General features: G+C 48.7%; 1 protein-coding gene across 4 annotated transcripts; it reads left to right on the top strand.

Moving 5' to 3' along the window:
• Positions 1–773: 773 nt before the first annotated feature.
• LOC132584314 (zinc finger protein 436-like) lies at positions 774–22,240 on the top strand. 4 transcript variants are annotated; one of them, XM_060256171.1, is made up of 4 exons: positions 774–1,015; positions 7,147–7,252; positions 14,062–14,178; positions 19,480–22,240. In XM_060256171.1, exons 2-4 carry the CDS (start codon positions 7,165–7,167, stop codon positions 20,400–20,402), a joined length of 1,128 nt encoding a protein of 375 aa, XP_060112154.1. In that variant the 5' UTR covers positions 774–1,015; positions 7,147–7,164; the 3' UTR covers positions 20,403–22,240. The 4 variants fall into 4 exon arrangements, with proteins under 4 accessions (XP_060112154.1, XP_060112155.1, XP_060112153.1 ...); XM_060256170.1 differs by lacking the exon at positions 774–1,015 and adding an exon at positions 4,434–4,614; XM_060256172.1 differs by lacking the exon at positions 14,062–14,178.
• Positions 22,241–23,170: the final 930 nt, after the last annotated feature.

The raw sequence follows: 23,170 nt of genomic DNA, 5'->3' as shown, positions 1-23,170 counted from the left end.
GCTGCCCAGCTGGTTTTGCATTCTCTGGGCCTGCGCAGTGGACTCCTTGGAACCCGGCAGGGATAAATTAACCAAATGTAAAAGCTGAAGAAGAACCAATTAAAAAAATGGCTCCTGTTGAAGTTGTCTGCTGCCACTCATCCTTCCTACTCTACTTTAACAGAGCCATGGGGTGGGAGCTATAGCTCAGTGGTAGAGCATCTTTCTCGCATGCACAAGGTCTTGTCACTAGCACCTCCAATTAAAAGGATCAAGTAGAAATGGTCATGTGAAGGTCTTGTCCCTGGCACCCCCAGCTAAAAGGATCAAGTAGTATTCTCACAATTTTTATTGCTTAATCTCTCACACACAAAAAAACCCCTAAATTAAATATGTAAACAGTTTCAAGTTCTCTTATTTCTCCTACAATTCTCTGTTTTTTTCAATTTCGGGGGGGGGGGGGGGCGCTAGCAGGCAGCTCGCCTAGGGCGCCAGGGATCAACAGATCAACGAAGTTTTACTGTGGTGTGAGGCAAAGCAGAATTTTGCCCATGCAGGGTTAAGTCATAGGATTATTTGTGAGTACTCTCCAGCTGGTATTGATTATGGGCTACAGCTAGGTCTAACAACATCAGAGCTGAGGTCATGAGCTGAATTAGTATGAGCTAGCTCACAGAGTTTTAGCCTCCAGCTCACACATTTTTGTCTTAACTCAGGAAAAATGGCCCCAGAGCAAACTAATTGATGCAGTAGCGCACAACTTAAATGCCAGTAGCTCATGAAGTAGTATTTTTGCTCCCAAGACTTCACAGCTTAGAGGGAGTATTGGTCATGGGTGGAATGGAAGAAACTCTGTAAAGACCTAGAGAATGGGGGAAGCTGGTTGGAGGATATTGTTACCTGAGTGGTAAGGGGAAAGTATATTTTGATACATCCTCCAACAGTAGAGGTTCCTGACTGGAATAACTCAGGTGTGGTTGCTCAGGATTTCGGCCCAACAGCTTGGGGGAAAGACCATGTTGCTTGGTGACCTGAGGTAAAGAAACTTTATTTGCTGTGCACAGTTAGAAGTGCTGCTTTTAGTCTAGCAAAGGTAGCCTTTCATGTTTTGTGTTTGCTTGTCTGTTTCCTATGCTTTTGGCCTAATGTAATGTTGGTTACCTTTGAATGGAATAAAAAGATATTTTATATTTAAAAAATAAACAGTTCTAGTCATTTGTGCACTCTCTCCCTGAGAGACCTGAAGAGTTAGAAACCTTTCTGCTTAACGTCGGGATATAAACTTTTATGAGCATGCACACTTTTTTCAAAGAACTGTGCAGCATGCACACAAAAGCCTATACCCAGAATTTAAACTTTGTTGGTTTTAAAGGTGCCACTGGAGTCCTACTTTGTTCTGCTGCTTCAGACCAACATGGCTGAATTTAGAAAGCTGGTGTAGACTTTTTTTTAAAAAGCTATAATTTTAATTATAATTTTAGACATTTCTGACAAACCTATAAAGGAAAGGCTTATTTTCATTTTAACTTAAATATCACACAAGCGAAACTGAAGCATAATTAGATTATCTTGTACCACGTACTACACAACTGAGGCTGAAATACTGTCTTCCACAAGGTATACACACAGTTTCTTCATCTTCCCTCCAAATGGCTGACCTCCTCTGCTAAAGGTTACAAGGATTTGCCTTTGTGAGGGAATGTTAAAGCAGATACGGTGTATGTGTGGTACTGTTTTTGACCTACTAGCAATGGTTATCATGAGACAGGAGGGGTGAGTCTGGTACATATGTACATATGAAGCTGCCTTATACTGAATCAGACCCTCGGTTCATCAAAGTAAGTATTGTCTACTCAGACTGGCAGTGGCTCTCCAGGGTCTCCTCGGGCTGAGATTTTTCACTCCTACTTCCCTGGACCCTTTTTAGTTGGAGATGCCGGGGATTGAACCTGGGACCTTCTGCTTACCAAGCAGATGCTCTACCACTGAGCCACCATCCCTCCCCGATAGTTTTAGACCAGAATCAGGATCCCTTTGTTATAACTCTGAGGAGAGTGATAGGGACAGCCAGTTCAACTGCAGGATAGTGAATCTCTTTTACCTGTCAGAACCACTTGGGAATACTTAACTGCAATGCGCCTTTCTGTCATTAGTATCTGATACTTAAAAATCACTTCAGAAATTCAATGGCAATATGATGAGGCTCCTCAGAATTAAGGCAGCTGCCTAACAGTCATAGAAAGGATAGAAAGCAGCTACCCTTAAATGGAGCTAAAAATCCACATAATTAGTTGAATTAATGTAGGAAATGGTATACTTTCGCAAATGCATGAAGTTGCCTTATACTGAGTCAGACCCCTGGTCCATCAAGGGCAGTATTGTCTACTCTGACTGGCAGCAGCTCTCCTGGGTCTCAGGAGGAGGCCTTTCACATCACCTCCTACCTGGTCCTTTTAACTGGAGATGCCAGGGACTGAACCTGAGACCTTCTGCATGCCAAGCCGAAGCTCTTCCTGAGCCATAGCCCTGCCCCAAACAGTGACACCACATTCTCCTTGTAGTAGCCAAGCCTTTGAGGTGAATTGGCTGTGAATGTTCATGGATATTCTAATGTCTCAGGGAACAAAGAGCCAGTTAGGTGTAATGGTTAAGTGTGTGGACTCTTATCTGGGAGAACCGGGTTTGATTACCCACTCCTTCACTTGTAGCTGCTGGAATGGCCTTGGGTCAGTCATAGCTCTTGCAGAGCTGTCCTTGGAAAGGGCAGCTCCTGTGAGAGCTCTCTCAGCCCCACCCACCTCACAGGGTGTTTGTTGTGGGGGAGGAAGATAAAGGAGATTGTGTGCCACTCTGAGATTCAGAGTGGAGGGTGGGGTATAAATCCAATTCCTCCTCCTCCTCCTCCTTCCTTGTTGTCTGGCTTCTGAGAAGGAAAGGGGGGTTGTCTGTTTGATGAAGTTCAAAGCCTGAGACAAGCCCAAGGGGAAGTGGATTTGTGGGACAGGTTGAGAACTGGACATAGGGAGGTTAGGAGGCTGGGCCACAAGGCTAATCAGAGAAAGGATACAAAGAAATGTATGGAAACCAAGAATCCATGGAAGGCATTCTGCATTTCCCATTGCACATAGGATGCAATGTGTTTGGTAGGTCCGCACACTCCAGTGTCCGCGCAGCCACCTGTGTGGGTCTTTGCAGGCTTCTGCATGACATTTCCACATTTGAGACTGTGTGATTACCATAGCTTCTGAATGATCCTGTTCCTCCCAGCTCAGACTCAAATGCTTTCCCGCACAATCAATTCACATCTTCAAGGGCTGGCTTCCACACCTCTGGAGGGCAGCGAGAAATGCACACTAACCTCCCAGACAGAAATTCACGTGGCCTCTGATCATCTCGAAGGCAAAGCCTTTCAAGGGGAGCCAGTGCTCACATTCCAGCATCAGTCATCCGAAGTAGACACACATGCGGCTTTAGCCCAGTTGTGTAACAATGTTAGAAAAGTTCTCATTAAATAAGAGCACCACGTGGGCAGAATCCTTTGTGGCAGAAACTGGTGTGTGTTTTTAAAACATGTTTGCGTTGCTGAGGCTGCAACTGCATGCATTAATTTTTTTTTAACTTTTCAAAACTTTATTAAAGACCAAAAAATCCAGTAGTGCATATAAAGCACCAGTCATTTCCAACTCTGAGGTGACATTGCTTTCATGGCAGACTTTTTTACGGGGTGGTTTGCCATTGCCTTCCCCAGATGTGAGTAGGCTCAATCAAATTAATGATAAAACCTTAACATTATCTAACAAAAAACTAAAAAAAAAAGTTCTATTATCATATGGCAGGTTTTGATGAAAACTAAAATCGTGGCTGCAGCTGTATCGACAAAATATATCATTATCTAAAAACTTAATGGAAAGACAGTAATGAAAAAAAAATTACCAGCTTGACCAGTGTTCCCTCTAAGCTGAATTAGTGTGAGCCAGCTCAGTTTTTTAGCATCTGGCTCACACATTTTTGTCTTAGCTCAGGAAAAAAAGGCTCCAGAGCAAGCTAATTTATGCAGCGGCTCACAACTTTAATGCCAGTAGCTCAAGAAACAGAATTTTTTCTCACAAGACTCCACACCTTAGAGGGAGTATTGAGCTTGACCTATTGTTGCGCACATTAAATAATGCACTTTCAATCCACTTTCCAACTGCATTTTTTACCGTGCGAACTAGCAAAATCCAGTTGGAAAGTGGACTGGAAGTGCATTATATAGCGCCTTTGATTGCAGCCTTGGTAAGGCAGGCACGCTTAAGCCAACAAGGAACCGGGGAGGCTTTCCATTAAATTTTAAAACAAGCCCTGCCACTCCGCCGAGCCAGGAGTTAAAACGACGGAGCCGCGCTTTCCTTTAACTCCTAGAGAGGACTGCATTCGCAGGAGCAGGAGGACTCGGGATTGTGCGGGGAACTTCCGGTTGGCGCACAAGGCGCGGATGTGTGTGTGTTTCTCTCCCTTTCATCAGCTGGGGGTGGAGAAAGGGGCCGGGCCCCTGAGATCACGTCCCCCCCCCGCGCCCCCTCCTCCTCCGAGAAGAAGGGGGCAAGTTCATAGAGGGGGGGTTGCATTCCCCACGAAGCCCAAGGAAGGCACTGGGTGAGTGGGCTTCCCTGGGCAAAGATGCATGCAGAAAAGCAAAGATCCAGGCAAAGGGGAGGAGCAGAGAGGGGAATTAAGCTTTCTTTTGGGACTGGGGAAATGGGGAGGGCGGGAGAGCCACAGGCGACTGACCCAGGTAGGGGAGAGGTTGGGTATATTGGAGCTTTGTGCCCCCCTCCCCAGCTGACTTGGTAGCGGCACTTACCTGGCACAACCTGCTGTCATTGAAAAAAAGCAACCTGCCATACAGGGCTGGTTCCACTTTGGGAGGCGGCAAAGACATTCTCTCTTCCCACCCTCCCTTCAAGGTGATGCTGGAATTTACTTTTTAAAAACTCCCCAAAGTCTCTTCTGGTTCTTGATGGCTAACGTTTCCCTGGGTTGGCATGGGGCATAGCATTCACACATCCACACCCCAGCTCGTATCTGGCTTCTTCCCGTTCTTCCGCTTAGTTGCTGCCCTCTGCTTGCTTCGCTGCCTGGCTTCTCCTTCTCTCCCTGAAGATCTCTCAGGGACGGTGCAGGTTAAGTTGCCACTGTGATGCGCTAATGATTTTTTTAAATATTTGCAAGATGGGTGGAGTTAATACAGATCTTTTCTTGTGGGCGGAGCCAAAAAGCAAGAGACCCACAGATGAGACGAAGGGCGCAGCCAGTAAAGGGTCCAAAACTGGACCACCAGATGCCTTTCAGCCTGAAGTTGATGGCCAAACCCACACTCCCCACATCTGTTATTCAGCTGCCTCTGAACATGGAGGTTCTATTTAGCTCTCAAGGTTAATAGCTGCAAATACACCTTCCCCACCCTTGTCATGTTGCAGCCGACTTATGACAAAACCATAGGGTTTTCAAGGCAAGAAATGTCCGGAGGTGATTTGCTGTTGCCTGCCTCTGCGTACCAACCCTGGACTTCCTTGGTGATCTCCCATCCAAGGATTAACTAGGGTCGACCCTGCGTAACTTCTGAGATTTTATGAGATTGGGCTAGCTGTGATGATTGCCCAGGCCCCTTTAGAAGCCAGTCTAAACCAGTGACTCTCACTGCATCTTGCGGCAGTGAGTTCCACAAGTTAACTTTTCGAGGTGCAGAGAGGTAGTTCCTTTTGCCCATCCTGAATTTGCTGCCCAACTGTTATACTGGGTGACCCCGAGTCCCAGTGTTAAGAGAGAGGGAGGGAAAAATAATTTGGTTTAGTGGATGAGCAAAGGATTCTTATCGATTTACTGTATTGTCATTATGTGCACTGGTGTTGACTTCACGTAAATTAATCGGCAGTAAAAGAATGGGATCTTGCGTGAACTTCTCCACAGACCTAATTTGTGCACATCTTGCCCCCTTCTTCAAGAATTCCGAAGCCAGCTTTCACAAATTTCTAGCCAATATCTTCTGCTTTGATCCCCTGTCTTCCATAGTTAGTCTGGGACCTGTCTTTGTATATGCGTATCCAAATCTGACCTGTCTGTCGTATTGAGCTGTGTTTGGTCCCTAAAATTCCTTGTGCATTCATTGTAACTGAAGGGGGGGCGTGTTTAATTTTGCAACTACTTTAACTCAATTAATAAAAAGGTAAAGGTAGTCCCCTGTGCAAGCACCAGTCATTTTCGACTCTGGGGTGATGTTGGTTTCACAACGTTTTAACAGCAGACTTTTTACGGGGTGGTTTGCCATTGCCTTCTCCAGTCATCTACACTTTCCCCCCAGCACGCTGGGTACTCATTTTACCGACCTCGGAAGGATGGAAAGCCGAGTCGACTTGGAGCCGGCTACCTGAACCAGCTTCTGCTGCGATCGAACTCAGGTCGTGAGCAGAGGGCTTCGACTGCAGTACTGCAGCTTTACCACTCTGCGCCACGGGGCTCTTTTAACTCAATTAATGCTCACCCACAAATACCTGCTGTTGCAGAACACCAGGATGGGACACCTGCAGAAGAGTGCTGAGTAGGTTGCTGGGGTCAGACAAAGGAGTCTTGGGTTCAAAACCCCGCCCCTCCGTGATTCTTAGTGGGTTACTTTGGGCCAGTCACTATGCCTCAACCTAACCTACCCTGGGAGAAAGATACAAATGTGATATTTGTTGTGAATCTCTGGGTGGCTTTTGAGCTAGGTGCGAGCTTCATATAAATCTGTACCCAAACTCACAATGCATGAAGCTGCCTTATCCTGAATCAGAGACCCTTGGTCTATCAAGGTCAATGTTGTCTACTCAGACTGGCAGCTGCTCTCCAGGGTCTCAGGTAGAGGTCTTTCACGTTGCCGACTGCCTTTGACTGGAGATGCTGGGTATTGAACCTGGGACCTTCTGCATCCCAAGCAGAGACTCTTTCACTAAGCCAAAGCTCCACCCCATAATTGAGCCATCAACTCGACTCAATTGCTCAAAGTTGAGTAAGTTCCCCTCATTACAAGCTTTATTTTGGATGCATGTTTGAAATCTTGCTTGTATCGGGAACCAGTGCGGCATTAAGCAGCAGTAAGGGGGAGTGAGTGGTCACAGCTGTGTATGTTTTTTAAATCTCATACCATTACAGGGGCTCGGGTGGACTGCAATGGAGGAATGGGGTGTCCTGGATGAACGTCGGAAGGAGCTGTACAGGGACGTGATGCAGAAGAATTACAGAGACGTCATCTCATTGGGTAAGGCGTCAAGAACCGTTGGACCCTCGGTGTCCCGCAGTGGCCTTTACTGGCAAGCAGATGCCTCATCTTGGTTTAAACACAGCAGGACCTATTTTATTTATTAAAAATAATTAGTTGTCGTTCATCCTTGCGGAGCTTACGTCATAGATTACATAAAAAGGCAAAATTAAATGTGGTCTGCTAGTAAATTAATCAAATGTGGTCCTAAATAAAACGACTCCCAAAATGGTGGGTGGGCACCTTTTCAGTAATGAATTTTTGTTATGCTGATCATCTAGTAAAGGGGTTGGCCTCTGTGTGGTTAGCAAAGCAGGAAAAGCAGGCTGCAGGTACTGCATCTTTTTTTTACATAGCAAATCTCATGGTTTTACAATACTAATATATTTTAGGAAAGGACAAATTTGTTGACTAAATTTGTGGCAGTTTATGAGCTTTCGTGAGTCACTGCTTGTTTCTTCGGAAGAAGTGAACAGTGACTCACAAAAGCTCTTCCTCTGCCACAAAGATTGTGATTCTTTGCGCTCCTGGAGTCTCCCTCTTTTCTGTTGCTACAGGCAGAGGAATGCAGCTGTCCAGATCTCATGTATTTGACTAATTAGCAAAAGTATCAAGCTTGATGATCGTTCAGTTTTTGTGGTGGTGGTTCTGAATCCAATTTATGCTTTGAAAGGTTTGGCAGTTATTTCGCACATCAGTTGACTTTAAAAAAAAAATGATTTAATGTCCAGTTCTTAAAAAAAGAACTGTCTGTTCGGCGGAACGACCCTTGGCACTTACCGTGAGGGGTCCTTCTCCTAAGAGGACAGGAGGACATCTTGGGTGTTTCCCACCGTCCAATCAGGGAGGCAGGAATCTTAAAAAACTTCCCCTTCCTGTGGATGTGGGAACCACCCTCCTTCCAGTTCGGGTGACTCTGAGAAGCAGTAAAAAACTCTTGCAACCATCGCTGCTATGAAAAAAGGTGAGCTAACTGGTGGTCGGTACAAAAACTTGGCATGAGCCTCCCATACCGACTGAAATAAACTCGTATAGAAAATGAGAGAACAGGTAAACTACAGGTAGCCTGTGTTAAATAGTAACCAACAGCTGTAGACGAAGGCTACAGGAGAAGAAGCTAGATACAGGTACATAAAAGATAGATGCTGCCCAAGGTAGGGCGATAGAAGAAGGGGAGGGCAAGATGTCCTCCTGTCCTCTTAGGAGAAGGACCCCTCACGGTAAGTGCCAAGGGTCGTTCTCCCTAAGAGGCGGAGGACATCTTGGGTGCTCCCATAGCAGTATGTCATCCAGGGTGGGATCGTCCTACTCAGGCAGCACGTGTTGCAGGATTCGTCTGCCAAAGGCTGCGTCCGCCGACGCATATGTGTTCAACTTATAGTGGCGGATGAAAGTGGAGATAGATGACCACGTAGCTGCCTTGCACACCTCCTCTATGGAAGCATTCCTGTTGAAGGCAGCATTGGTGGCCGCACTCCTAGTTGAGTGTGCAGTGATCCCTGGTGGTACTTGAAGGTTTAACGCCTTATACGCCTCTGATATACACTGCTTGATGGCGTAGCTAATTGCTGATTTGGACATCTTCTGTCCCAGTCTAGGAGCCGCTATATTAATGAACATGAAGTCTGATTTTCAGATAGATTCAGTTCTTGTAAGATAGACCTTAATTGCTCTTCGCACGTCTAAGGTATGCCATGTGCGCTCCTTGGGATGCTTGGGATCCAGACAAAAGGATGGTAAGTTGATCTCTTGACTCTGATGGAATCTAGAAGAGACCTTCGGTTGGAAGGTAGGGTCTGGATAGAGGACTACCTTGTCCCTGTGGAACACACACAGTTCCCTTTTAATCGATAAGGCCCCGATCTCTGAGACTCTTCTGGCCGATGTTATTGCCACCAGAAAGATGGTCTTCATACGCATGAACTTTAGGGATACAAAACTTAAGGGCTCGAAAGGAGGACCTGTTAGGGCCGAGAGTACCAGGTTCAATCTCCAGGTAGGAAACCGATGTACTTGTGGAGGAGAACTCATGGAAGCTCCTCTAAGGAAGTGTCGAACATGGGGGTGAGATGAGAGGTTCACGCCGTCCACCTGCTGGAGAACTGAGGATAAGGCTGCCACCTGACGTTTGAGGGTAGCTGGCTTCAATCCAGAATGGAGACCGTCCTGAAGGAACTGTAGGATCTTGGGGACAGAAGGATGCAATGGTTCCACAGCTTTTCTCCGACACCATCTGTGGAAGGCTTTCCAGGACATGTCGTAGATCCGCGTTGTGGAGCTTTTTCTGGATGCTAGGATGGTGTTCGTCATGTCACTTGCATAACCAAGATCTAGAAGAGAGCGCCGTTCAACCTCCAAGCGGTCAACCTCAGCCAGTCTGGATGAGGATGCCACACCGGGCCCTGTAACAGCATGTCTGGACAGATTGGTAAGTGAAGCGGCTCTGCTACTGACATCTGTTGGATTGAGGAGAACCAGTGACGCCGCGGCCACCAGGGAGCAACCAGAATGACGTCGGCCCTTAGCAGCCTGATCCTTCTGAGCAACCTCGGAATGATCGGGATTGGGGGAAAGGCGTATAGAAGGCCTTGCGGCCAGGGAGAAGTTAACGCGTCCGTGGCCTCCGCTTGATAGTGGTAGTACCTCGTGTAGAATCGAGGAAGCTGGTGGTTCTGAGAAGATGCAAAGAGGTCCAACACCGGCGGGCCGAAGCGTGTCACTATCGTTAAGAAAAGCTTCTTGTTGAGAGACCACTCTCCCGATTGAATGCTCTCCCGGCTGAGCCAGTCTGCCTTGATATTGCAAGTCCCCTTGATATGCTCCGCCCTTATGGACTTCAGATGTCTCTCCGCCCATTCGAACAGTTTCACGGCCTCCTTGCGAAGGGAAGTCGACCTGGACCCCCCTTGATTGTTTAAATAAGCCTTGGCAGCGATATTGTCCGTTCGAACCAGGACATGCTTCCCGGTCACCTGGTTCTGAAAGTACAGGAGAGCCAGTCGAATGGCACGGAGTTCCAGAAGGTTGATGGGAAGACTCGCCTCCTCGGTTGTCCACTGGCCCTGGGTAGGTATCTCGTTGAGGGTCGCCCCCCAACCTGAAAGACTGGCATCCGAAAAAAGCTGTATTTCCTTCTCTACGAGGAACGTTCTCCCCTGACGCAGGTTGTGATCCTTCGTCCACCACAGGAGACTCTCCTTGACCTTCTTGAGAACAGTCAACGACATAGGGCGCTTCTCCATGATCTGGATCTGATAAGGACGTAAAAACATCTGAAGATGTCTGGTGTGAAAACGGCCCCATTGAAGCGCCTCTAGATTTGAGACTAGAAGACCCATAAGTCGTGCCAGGGTCTGGAGAGACGACGATGGCTCCCGCACTATCTGGAGCACCAATGCCTTGGTCCTCAGTATCTTGTCTTCTGGGAGGAAAACAGAGTTCATCCTTGTGTCGATGACCATACCCAGATGTTGTAGCCTCTGGGACGGCCGTAAATGACTCTTGGGAATGTTGATTATGAACCCGTTTGTTGAAGGCAGGATATGGTGTGTATAACGTCCTGCTCTGCACTCTCCCTTGACGAGGATCTTATCAGCAGGTCATCGAGGTAAGGGTGCACATGTATCCCTCTCTGTCTGAGGATTGCTATCAGGTTCACCAACACCTTGGTGAACACCCGTGGTGCCGTTGCCAGGCCGAAAGGTAAGGCTCTGAATTGGTAGCGAGTCCCGTTTACGCAAAAGCGAAGAAACTTGCGATGTGCTGGGAGGATTGGAATGTGCAGATATGCCTCTGTTAGGTCCAGAGATGACATGTAGTCCTGATGGTGCAGGGACTCCATTATAGATTTGATGGACTCCATCCTGAAGTGACGGAGGTTGATATGCCTGTTTAAAAATTTTAGGTCTAGAATCGCTCTCCAGTCCCCGTTTTTCTTGGGCACCGTGAAGAAGATGGAATAGACGCCTTGACATCTCTGCAATGGAGGAACAGGTTCTATCGCTGCAATGTCCAGTAAATGTTGAATTGCTTTGAGGGTGATGCTTTTTCGTTCTGGGTTTGAGCGAAGAGGAGACACCAAGTAACGATCTTGAGGTGCCCTTTTGAATTCTATGGGCCTTGAAACGATTTCCAACGTCCAAGCATCGACCCTCGAGGCCGCCCACGCCTGCTGGAAGTGTAGTAGACGGCCCCCCACTGGAATAGAATTCCAGTCATGCTTTGTTGGGCTTGGGGCCCTTCTCGAATTTGTCGGACCTATCGGGCTGATTCCTCTGGAACTGGGAATTGGAGAAGCCCTTTCGGAAACTCTGTTTGGACTGTCCCCAGGCTGTTCTTCTGAAGTCCTGTTTTGGTTTGGAGAAGCTGGAGGAGGCACGAAAGGAACCATACCCGAAGCTTCTCTTATCGGAGTGGTGCAGGTACTTGGGCATGGCCTTTTTCTTATCCCGTGTTTCCACCAGGATCTTATCCAGGGTGTCTCCAAATAGCTTTTCTCCCTGGAATGGGTATGCTGACACGATGGACTTCGAGTGCATGTCTGCCGGCCAGGCCAGGAGCCATAACCCCCTCCTTGCTACGGTGCTTGATGCCATTGCTCTAGCGGAGAAAGTGAGGGCCTAAGGAGTCTGTTGGTACCTTCCAGGACCCGTTTATCCACGTCTGGCAGTAGCTGGGTAAGCCGTCTTATCCAGACGATCGCTGCTCTGGAAACTATAGAGGTGGCCGCAGCTGCCTTGATGGCTAGAGCCGTAGCTTCGTGGCTCCTCTTCAAGGCCAAGTCTATCTTTTTGTCCCAGTTGTCTCGCACCGAGCCATGGCCATCCTCAGCTAACAGACCGTGGGACTGTAAGGCTGCGATTGGTGCGTCCACCAATGGTACTTGCAGCATATCGTTAGCAAAGGCAGGTAATTCATAGAGCTTCTTGATAGAATTGGGTACCTGCCTGTTGGTACTAGGTTTGGCCCACTCAGATTTCAACTGACGCTCAAAGAACTCAGGGAAGGGAAAAACCTTTTCAGAGGATCTGAATCTGGGGAAAAACTCCGTATTTCCCTTGGGTTTGTTTTTGGGGTTGGCTAGTGGGTGGGGAGACTCCTGCTCCTCGGGTGATGTTTGTAAGTCTAGAGCAGACAGCACCTTGGCTAAAAGAGGTTGGAACTCTTCTGCCTTGAAAAACCGTGATGAGGGTTCCGGAACTGCAACGTCCTCTATCTCCTCATCAGATAAGAATTCGCCCTCCTCCCGATCTCCCCCATAGGAATCATGAGAGTGGGTCTCAGAAATGGATCTTTCGCTCTCCATCTGGTCACAGAGCAGAGATTTCTTTGAAGCCCTATGGTGGCTGGAGCTATCTCTGGACCTCTTTGCAGAAGGGGATCTGGAGGAGTAACTGGACCTGGGGGACCTTGGTCTCCTATGGCCAGATGCTCTGACTGCTGCCCCCACCATCTGTTTTATTGATTCAAGAAACTCAGTAAAAAAGGAGGGTCCCATAAAGGGTATGTTACTCAAGTCCGTCTGGGGCTGGCAGGTCTGCATGGCTTCCATTGCAGGTTGGGTCTCATCCGCAACTGAGTCTCCCGCCAAGAGGTTGGCATCGGGACGTTCCTGCGTCTGGAAGCTGCATGGCTGAGGTCTGTCCCCGTTTCGCGCCTTTTTGCGCTCTCCAAGATGGCCGCCGCTAGTGAGGAAGAGCCCTGACGAGGAAGCCTCCTCCGCGGCTGGGGAAGACCAGCGCCGCCTGCGTTCGCCTTTGGGCTTCTCGCCCCTACAGGGCACGTTGCCGGTAGCCGAGGCAAGCTTGGAAGTCATGCCGGCTCCGGAGGCGGGCCTCTCGGTTCCGCGCCAGGCGTCAGGAACCAGGTCGTCGTCCATGAACGCGTCTCTTGACCGACGCGTCATTTTCCCTCTCTTCTGCGGCTTGAATGCTGTGCGCTCGGCCGCGGCTTGAGTTTAAACAGCCGCACCGCTTCTGAAGCGCTGAAGAAAGTGGGGGGGGGGGGGAGAAGGCAGAGGAGCTGAGAGGGACTGAAGGACGGATTGAAAGGTAGAAAAAAAGATCTGAGGTAGAATATCAGGAGATGATATAACAAGGTAGGAACTGAAGGGAAAGAAAAATATCTTTTTTTTTTAAAGAGATAGGCACGTAATGAGAAAGGGTAGGAACCTAGCCTAAACGCTGCTACTCCCTGTCGAGGCAGGAAATAAACTGGAAGGAGGGTGGTTCCCACATCCACAGGAAGGGGAAGTTTTTTAAGATTCCTGCCTCCCTGATTGGACGGTGGGAAACACCCAAGATGTCCTCCGCCTCTTAGGGAGAAGCTGGGTTTTCAGGTAGCTGGCTCAAGGTTGACCCTGCCTTCCATCCTTCTGAGGTCGGTAAAAGGAGTACCCAGCTTGCTGGGGGGAAAGTGTAGATGACTGGGGAAGGCAATCGCAAACCACCCCGTAAAAAGTATGCTGTGAAAACATTGTGAAAGTATTGTCACCCCAGAGTAGGAAACGACTGGTGCTTGCACAGGGGACCTTTCCTTTCCTCTTAAAAAAGAAAAGTTTCTCCCTCCCCCCGGAAGACCATGCTATAAAAAACTGAAGGTAGAAAACAAGCCTTTAAAAACAAACTAAAGAAGAAGCATATTAGATATAAATGGGATAATGGTCCATCCGTTCTGAAATGAGATAATGGTCCATCCATTCCTGCATCCCATCTGGGACACAGGACATGTTAAGAGATGGTTTTAGAGAGAGAAATGGGGTTTTAGAGAGAGAAATGGGGTTAAGAAACATGTTTTCTGCTTCTGAGCAGGTTTCCCCATTGTTAAGCCCAACCTGATCTCCTGGATGGAGCAAAGGGAAGAACCCCTGGTCCCAAACCAGGACCAAAGGCCTGAAGAAAGAAGAAGCTCAAGAGATGCCCATACAGGTAAGTGAGCAGTCCCATTGTCTCAGAGAAGAGGGAAGCCAGCCAATCCCAGTGCAGTGTGCTGAGAGCCGCAGCTGCCTTGACTGTTTTGTATCACACACTGTCGGTAGGATTTCCGCAGTCCTCATCTTCCACTTTAATCTAAGTCACTGCTCCCTTCTTCAGATCACAAAAGCTTCTACTCTGCCATCAGTTTGGTTAGTCTTTAAGGTGCAACTGGACTCTTGCCCTTTTCTACTGGTACAGACAAACATGGCTACACATCTCGTTTATTCTAAGTGGGTCTGCTTCAGAAGAGGCAGAACACCTGACGACTTGTCCAATGTGAAGCCAAGTTAGGGTAGCCTTTACTTTAGAGGGTCGTAAGGGCTGGAGCAATCCGACCAGAGGACCAAGTAGCTAGGAAAAGGAATGCATAATGAAGAATGGGTTTTGCTAGACATGGCCTGGAGAAGAATAAAAGATTAGAATCTCGGCAGTGTTCCCTCTAAGCTGCAGAGTCTTGTGAGCAAAAATTCTTCTTTGTGGCCTGCTGGTATTAAAGTTGTAAGCTGTTGGCATTAAAGTTGTGAGCTACTGCGTACAGCATACACCTAGGGGTGGCTATAGGGGAGCAGTTGTCCCAGAGGCATCCTCTTGTGTGTGGGGTCCCTCAGGGGGCAGTCAACTCCCCGATGTTGTTTAACATCTATATGCGCCCCCTTGCCCAGATTGTCCAGAGATACGGGCTGGGTTGTCACCAGTATGCGGATGACACCCAGCTCCATCTATTGTTGGGAGGCTGGTCCAGCTGCGCCCTGGAAGATCTGGACCTGGCATTGCAAGCTGTAGTGAAATGGCTCAGGCAGAGTCGACTGAAATTGAACCCAGCGAAGACAGAGGTCCTGTGCCTGAGTCGCAGTGGCCTGGGTAGGGAAATCCCCTTGCCAACCTTTGATGGGACGCTATTAGCACCAGCATCCAGGGTCAAGAGCTCGGGGGTGGTCCTGGAGCCTTTGCTGACAATGGAGGCCCAGTAGCAGCCACTGCCAAATCCGCATTCTACCATCTTAGGCAGATAAGGCAGTTGGTTCCATACCTGGAGCGCGACGACTTGGCAACAGTGATCCATGCAACAGTCACCTCGAGAATAGACTACTGTAATGCCCTCTACATGGGGCTGCCCTTGACTCAACTTCGGAGGCTGCAACTGGTGCAAAACGCAGCAGCCAGGTTGTTAATGGAGCTACCTGTACAGGAGCACATTCAACCTGTGCTGAAAGCGTTACATTGGTTGCCTGTGGTGTTCTGGATTCGCTTCAAGGTGCTGGTCTTAACCTTTAAAGCCCTATATGGCCTGGGACCTGTCTACCCTCGAGACCGCCTTTCCCCATACGTACCCCAGAGAGCACTATGTTCAGGGTCTCAAAATCTCCTTAAGATCCCTGGACCGAAAGAAGCTCGATTGACCAGCACTAGAGCCAGAGCGTTCTCGGTAATAGCCTCCACTTTGTAGAATGCCCTCCCCGAAAACATCAGGGCCCTGCGGGACCTGCCACAGTTCCGCAGGGCCTGTAAGACCGAACTTTTCAAACTTGCCTTTAATGGTTAGGTGGAGGTGGCTATTACCTTCAGCATCGACAATCTCACTGAATTAATATAATGGAAATCAGAAGCTTGCCATCTCGGATTTTTAATATATATGGAAATGTTTTTATAGATCTAATTTTAATATGTTTGTAAATTGTTAATGTTTTTAAACTGTTGTTAGCCGCCCTGAGCCTGTTGGGGGAGGGTGGGATATAAATCTGATAAGTAAATAAATAAATAAATTAGTGAGCTTCTAAGCTAAGACAAAAATGTGTGAGCTGGAGGCTAAAAATCTGTGAGCTAGCTCACGCTAACTCAGCGTAGAGGGAACAGCCAGGTTGCTGTTGGGGCTCCCGAGATGGGAGCACATACGGCCAGGGCTGCGCGGACTGCACTGGCTGCCAATTACCTACCGGGTCCGGTACAAAGTGTTGGTCATTACCTTTAAAGCCCTATACGGCCGAGGACTGGCCTACCTGAGGGACCGTCTCTCCCCATATGAACCCCAGAGAGCACTGAGGTCAGTTGGTAAAAATAAAATGACCATCCCTGGGCCGAAAGAGATCAGGCTCCAGAGTACCCGAGTACAGGCCTTTTCAACAGCGGCCCCCGCCCTACGGAATCAGCTTCCTGAGGAGGTGCGGGCCCTGCGGAACCTTGATCAGTTCCGCAGGGCCTGCAAAACCGCCCTCTTTAAACAAGCATATATTGACTGCTGCTGTTAACTAAGGACACGCCAACATGGTCCTGTTCAAGGACCTATGTCAATATGGAAATAATCATGCTGGCAGAAATTAGCGTCAGAATGTCACCATTGCTGCCAGATTAAATTAAACTATGAATTTTAAATACATTAACGGGTTTTTATGATGTTAAGTTTAAGTTTTATTGTTAATGTTAAGCTTTTATATTTATTGTATATGTATAAATGTTGTTAGCCGTCCTGAGCCCGCCTAGGCGGGGAGGGCGGGATACAAATAAAATTTTACCTTACCTTACACTGAGTCTCAGAGCAGCTTACAGTCTCCTTTCCCTTCCCCTCCCAGCAGCAGACACCCTGTGAGGTAGGTGGAGCTGAGAGAACTCTCTGAGAACTACACTTGAACAGAACAGCTCTGAGAGAATTAAGACTGATCCAAGCTGTTCCTCAGTGGAACAGGCTTCCTCAGGAGATGGTGGGCTCTCCTTCCTTGGAGGTTTTTAGGCAGAGGCTAGATGGCCATCTGACAGCAATGCTGATTCTGTGAATTAAGCAGATCATGAAAAGGAGGGTGGGAAGGGTTGCATCACGCTTAGTTCTTGTGGCCCTTTCTCACACACCCAGAGAAATGCTGATTGCCACTTTGGGGGTCAGGCAGCAATTCTTCTCCAGGCCAGTTTGGCAAGGGATCCTAGAGGTTTTTGCCATCTTCTGGGCATGGAGCCTGCAGGGGTCACTGGGGATGGATGAGGGGGGAGGTATTTGTGAATTTCCTGCATTGTGCAGGGGGTTAGACTAGATGACCCTGGAGGTCCTTTCCAACTCTATGATTCTAAGGCCATTCCAGCTGCTGCATGTGGAGGAGTGGGGAATCGAACCTGGTTCTCCCAGACTAGCGTCTGTAGACTTAACCACTACACCAGACTGGCTCTCAGACAACACTGAGGTTGAACCTTACATTGCAAAGGCCAGAACCAGAGTGAAATGTTTTGTAGAGAAGTAAGCCCATAAGACACAGCTGGGCTGCACTTCCCCAGACTAAGAACCAGGGCTTTTTTGGTAGCAGGAACTCCTTTGCATATTAGGCCGCACCCCCCTGATGTAGCCAATCCTCTTGGAACTTACAGTAGGCCCTGGACTAAGAGCCCTTTACGCTCTTGGAGGATCGGCTACGTCAGGGGGGTGGGGCCTAATATGCAAAAGAGTTGCTGCTCCAAAAAATGCCCTGCTATGGACCATCTTCTGGTAAAGGGCTTATGCTTGGGTCTTGGAGAACTACTCCTGTAATGCTCCGGACAACCCTCAGCTTGTCAGAGCTTCAAAGCTAAGTAGGTTTGGGCCGGTTAGTACTTGAATGAGAGACCCCCAAGGAATATCAGGATTGCTGTGCAGAGGGAAGCCATAGCACATCACCTCTGCTCATCTCTTGCCCTGAAAGCCCCCATGAGAAGCTATTGGATTTGGACTTATATTGGATTTATATCCCGCCCTCCACTCCAAAGAGTCTCAGAGCGGCTCACGATCTCCTTTACCCTCCTCCCCCACAACAGACACCCTGTGAGGTGGGTGGGGCTGAGAAGGCTCTCACATCAGCTGCCCTTTCAAGGACAACTCCTGCGATAGCTATGGCTGACCCAAGGCCATTCCAGCAGCTGCAAGTGGTGGAGTGGGGAATCCAACCTGTTTTCAGAGAAGAGTCTGCACACTTAACCAAGTAGAAGAAGAAGATAGAAGAAGATGAAGATATTGGATTTATATCCCGCCCTCCACTCCAAAGAGTGTCAGAGCGGCTCACAATCTCCTTTACCTTCCTCCCCCACAACAGACGCCCTGTGAGGTGGGTGGGGCTGGAGAGGGCTCTCACAGCAGCTGCCCTTTCAAGGACAACCTCTGCCAGAGCTATGGCTGACCCAAGGCCATTCCAGCAGGTCCAGGTGGAGGAGTGGGGAATCAAACCCGGTTCTCCCAGATAAGAGTTCGCACACTTAACCACTACACCAAACTGGCTCTCCAACACCAAACTGGCTCTCCAGTTTGATGGAGAGAACAAACCCCCGCTACACCTTTTTGCCTGGAGCCATGGCATGTGAGTCTCCGTCAGCAAGGGCCTGGACTCGGCCACAGGAGGTGGTGGCGGCTGCAAGCATAGATGCTTGCAGTGGCAGTGATGAGGCAGTGATGCTCTGTATTCTGGCCACAGGAGGTATTCTGGCCACAGGTATTCTGCCACAGGAGGCAGTGATGCTCTGTATTCTGGCCACAGGAGGTGGTGGCGGCTGCAAGCATAGACAGCTTCAAAAGGGGGTTGGATCAACATCTGTAGCAGAGGCCCATCAGTGGCTATTAGCCACAGGGTGTAGATGGAACTCTCTATCTGAGGCAGTGATGCTCTGTATTCTGGGTGCTTGGGAAGGGCACAGTGGGAAGGCTTCTAGTGTCCTGGCCCAACTGATGGACCTCCTGATGGCACCTGGGTTTGTTTTTCAGCCACTGTGTGACAGGGAGTATTGGATTGGATGGGTCATTGGCCTGATCCAATATGGCTTCTCTTATGTTCTTATGTCTAGGGCAGTGATGCTCTGTATTCTTGGTGCTGGGGGCCACAGTGGGAGGGCTTCTAGTGTCCTGGCGCCACTGATGGACCTCCTGATGGCACCTGGGTTTTTTGGCCACTGTGTGACACAGAGTGTTGGACAGGATGGGCCATTGGCCTGATCCAACATGGCTTCTCTTATGTTCTTAACCACTACACCAAACTAGCGGGAGGTGCTGGGGATTGAACCTGAGACCTGCGTGACATCAAACACTGAGCCGTAGGCCCCCCCTTCAGTTTCAGATTGGAATTTATAAACAGATGGAATCAATCGGCACAACGTTTACTTTGAACTGAGATCTGGATGTTTCCAATATCAGCATTGTACTCAGTGAGATGCAAAAATATATTTTTTTAAATGTAAAACACACAGATGCACAAATAATACGTAATTTTCATCTTTGCATTTTAATTCATGTTTTCCTTCCCCTCTTTCCAGATGAGGCAACCACCAGTGAGAACGAAGAATGGGAAGAGGAAGAAGAGGAGGATGAAGCCCGCACGGCCCCTGATGGGCTGGATCCAGAGGATACCTCAGTGGTCGCCCCATCTGTCCTTGACTGGGAAAAGGCATGTGAGGCACTGCAGGGTACCGGGGGCAGCGTCAGCGATGGTATCCCCAGTCCCAAAGTCAGAGGGGAAAAGCCCTCCCGAGGGAGGCATCCCTGGGGCAACCGTCACCGTCGCCTGGGCTACCACCGAATGGGGTCTGCTGCCCCAAAATTCTTTGACTGTCCGGACTGCGGGAAGAGGTTCACATTGAGCTCCCACCTGATACGACACCAGCGGGTGCACACAGGGGAGAGACCGTTTGGCTGCCAGTCGTGCACCAAGAGCTTCTCTCAGCGGTCGGACCTGGTGCGTCATGAGCGCACGCACACGGGGGTCAAGCTCTACCGCTGCACCCAGTGTGACAAATCCTTCTCGGAGAGCTCCCACCTCATCCGCCACCAGATAATCCACTCAGGCGAGAAACCATTCAAGTGCAACGTGTGTGGCAAGCGCTACGGAGACAGTTCTTACCTCACGGTGCACCAACGGGCCCACACGGGGGCCCGCCCATATAGCTGCGCTTGTTGTGGCAAGAGTTTTGGCCGGTCCTCCACTCTCATTCGCCACCAACGTGTCCATGGCGACCCTGCCCCTGCCCCGGGGGATAAGCCACGCCCACAGGGCATCTGGACAGCATTTGCTCGCCTACCAAACAGCAGAGATGGTGACTCAGAACAAATTCTGTCCCCTCAGAGATCACCGACTTCTCCTGGCTCGTCCCTTGTGTCATCCATTTTGCCACTGCAGCCACCATCTCACCTTGACCCATGTTCCATGAGGATTATGGGGTGGCAGTGGGGGGTAGAATGAAGGGCAGAAGCGTGAATAGGGGAAGAAGCAGTGTTGCTCATGGTAACTACTTGCTGGGAAGGGATTGGCCAGAGCATGGGATGTGGTTGCCAGGGAAGCAACTGGTCCTTAGGAAGAAGAATTGGTGATGGGCAATCAGTTGCTAGGTAGGGGAACGGTTACCAAGGTGATCAAAGAACTCATGTTTTTATCATGAAGAGTTTATTGATCATTAGACAAGGTTGGCAGGGAGAGTTTATGGTTAAAGGATTAGTTTGGTTGGGGAACTGTGAGATTATGTTAACATTTTGGGTTCATGGAGGTAATTCCTTCTCAGGGATGGAAAAACAGGAGAACGGGACACTAGAGCAGTGTCCTGGTAACCATGGCAATGAAGCAGGGTTGTTGGGTTACCGTGGGAACTATTGCCAAGGAGAGAAGTGTATTGGTTACCAGGGTGAGTCGAGGAGTGATCCTTTGGTTTCTCAGGCTGCAACAGAGTGTGTTAGGTAGTGCAGCCATTGATGAGTTGCATTGCTGTGGGAAGCCATTTTCAAAAAGAAAGGCCAAGATTACTGAACTGGATGTTTAAGACTACTGGCTGATAGGGAAGAGAGTGCAAACTTGGCACCCAAGTGGTAGTGGAGCTTTTAAAGCAATATTTTGATTGTCAGAGGGGGATGATACAAATTGGGAGTTGTGACTGGTTTCCATGGTGGCTGAAAAAACGGGTGGTTGGATTAATGGCTTCTAGAATGAGGCATTAAGAGACTGGCTAGCCATCTCTGTTAACTCTCCTCCAGGAATGCAAAGGATAATCACTGGTGGGTTGAAGGCCTGCGTTTCTACTTTTGCATTGGTCGTGAGAGGAACAGCCGCTAGCTTTTCCAGTGGTTGTATTGAGGGAATATTTTCTCAAGGGAGCAATTGTGTGAGGACCAACTAGATGTGGTACCATCCCCAAGTTCCCCCTGGGAACAACTCTACCATTTTAGGGTTGAAGTTCCCTCTGTTTACAAACACCACAGAGGCCCAATCCTGATTGGGACTGCGGCATGGGAGCAAGGAGAGGGGTACTTGTTCCCTCTGCCCACGCACCATTTTCAAGGTCCCAAACAAGACAATAGAACCCCTGCTGGTGGGCAACAATTCCTCTGGTTCTTCCAGGCCTTTGGCCTCTGCTCCATTTCCAGCTTCCCTTTTGAGGGAGAGCAGGAGTGAGTATGCCTGGACAAGGGCGGCCCGTGAAGAATTTGAATGCTGCTGACTGAGGAAGTGGGAAGGTGGAAGGTATGGGGTGGGTGTGGAGGATGAATGAACCATCCTCACTGAACTCTTCCCTGTGCCAGATTGGGTCTTTACTTTTGGGAAATGAAGAGACTTGGATGGCAGAAGGGACACCTCTATGTGGAAAGCAGCCATCTTGTGGAAGAAATGAGATTTGGATGGCAGAACGGACGCCCCTTGTGTGGAATGCGGCCATCTTGTGGGAGAAGAAGTAGTATGGAGATAGTTACACATTATTTATTGGGGCTGGATCCCGAAACAGCAACTCAGTAACTTTTCTTTCGTTGACTTATTTTTGGCTCGTTTACTGCAGTTTCGGGATTATTGACTTTTTACAAGATGACAAATGTATTTATTGATCCTTCTGTCTTGGCCTTTCTCATTCCTGCATTCGTCTCTTTACAGAATTATCTAATTTAGAATCTAAATTCATTACAGGCAGGGATCTTTTTTAAAAAAATTAAAGGGTTACAATATGAATAGGATTTCTAAAAAACAAAGACCCTGAGGGGGGCCCCTTTTGCAATGGAAATATTACTAAAAATAAAATTAGTAATATATTTTTAAACAAACGCTGCTGAGGACCCTGCCAAACCAAGCTCCAGTTTTGGGATTTCATGACTCATGTCAGCCTCCACGATGATTTAGTCTCTCTGGCCTGACTACAATAAGATACAAAGCTGAAATGGGGGAGGGGGGAGTTAGGGTTGCCAGGTCCGACTCAAGAAATATCTGGGGACTTTGGGGGTGGAGCCAGGAGACTTTGGGGGTGGAGCCAGGACAAACACATTAAACAAGGGGAGTTCTGGCTTTCACATTTAAATGGACCAGATGCCTTTTAAATGCCTTCCCTTCATTTGGAAATAATGAGGGATAGGGGCACCTTCTTTGGGGGCTCATAGAATTGGACCCCCAGTCCAATCTCTTTGAAATTTGGGGTTTCAAAGTTTTATTAAGTTTCCATACAAACAGAAATAGGGGGCAAGGGAAAGATGGGTATAGAAACTTTGGGGGGGAGTGTTTTGAGGAAAAGCACTGGATTCTGTGCTGATAATTTGGTGCCTCTACCTCAAAAAACAAAGAGCCCCGTGGCGCAGAGTGGTAAAGCTGCAGTACTGCAGTCGGCGCCCTCTGCTCACAACCTTGAGTTCGATCCCAGCGGAAGCTGGTTCAGGTAGCTGGCTCCAGGTTGACTCAGCCTTCCATCCTTCCGAGGTCGGTAAAATGAGTACCCAGCTTGCTGTGGGAATGTGTAGATGACTGGGGAAGGCAATGGCAAACCACCCCGTAAAAAGTCTGCTGTGAAAACGTGAAAGCGACATCACCCCAGAGTAAAAAATGACTGGTGCTTGCACAGGGGACTACCTTTACCACAAAAAACAGTCCTCTTGAGCCCCAGATACCCACAGATCAATGCTCCATTATAGCCTATGGGAATCGGTCTCCACAGGAAATAATGGAGTGCCCAGCAGACATCCCTCCGCCCCGCTTTCTGATGACCC

Source organism: Heteronotia binoei, chromosome 15, assembly GCF_032191835.1.
Source record: "Heteronotia binoei isolate CCM8104 ecotype False Entrance Well chromosome 15, APGP_CSIRO_Hbin_v1, whole genome shotgun sequence".
In the NCBI taxonomy this organism is placed as follows: Eukaryota; Metazoa; Chordata; class Lepidosauria; order Squamata; family Gekkonidae; genus Heteronotia; species Heteronotia binoei.
The sequence above is the reverse complement of the archived record's forward strand: the minus strand, read 5'-3'. Positions and strand labels throughout refer to the sequence as shown.

Coding starts and splice junctions, on each gene's coding strand:
- LOC132584314 (XM_060256171.1), top strand. CDS start 7,165: ATGGAGGAATGGGGTGTCCTGGATGAACGTCGGAAGGAGCTGTACAGG. Junction 7,253..14,061: donor CAGAGACGTCATCTCATTGG/GTAAGGCGTCAA, acceptor GCTTCTGAGCAG/GTTTCCCCATTGTTAAGCCC. Junction 14,179..19,479: donor CTCAAGAGATGCCCATACAG/GTAAGTGAGCAG, acceptor CCCTCTTTCCAG/ATGAGGCAACCACCAGTGAG.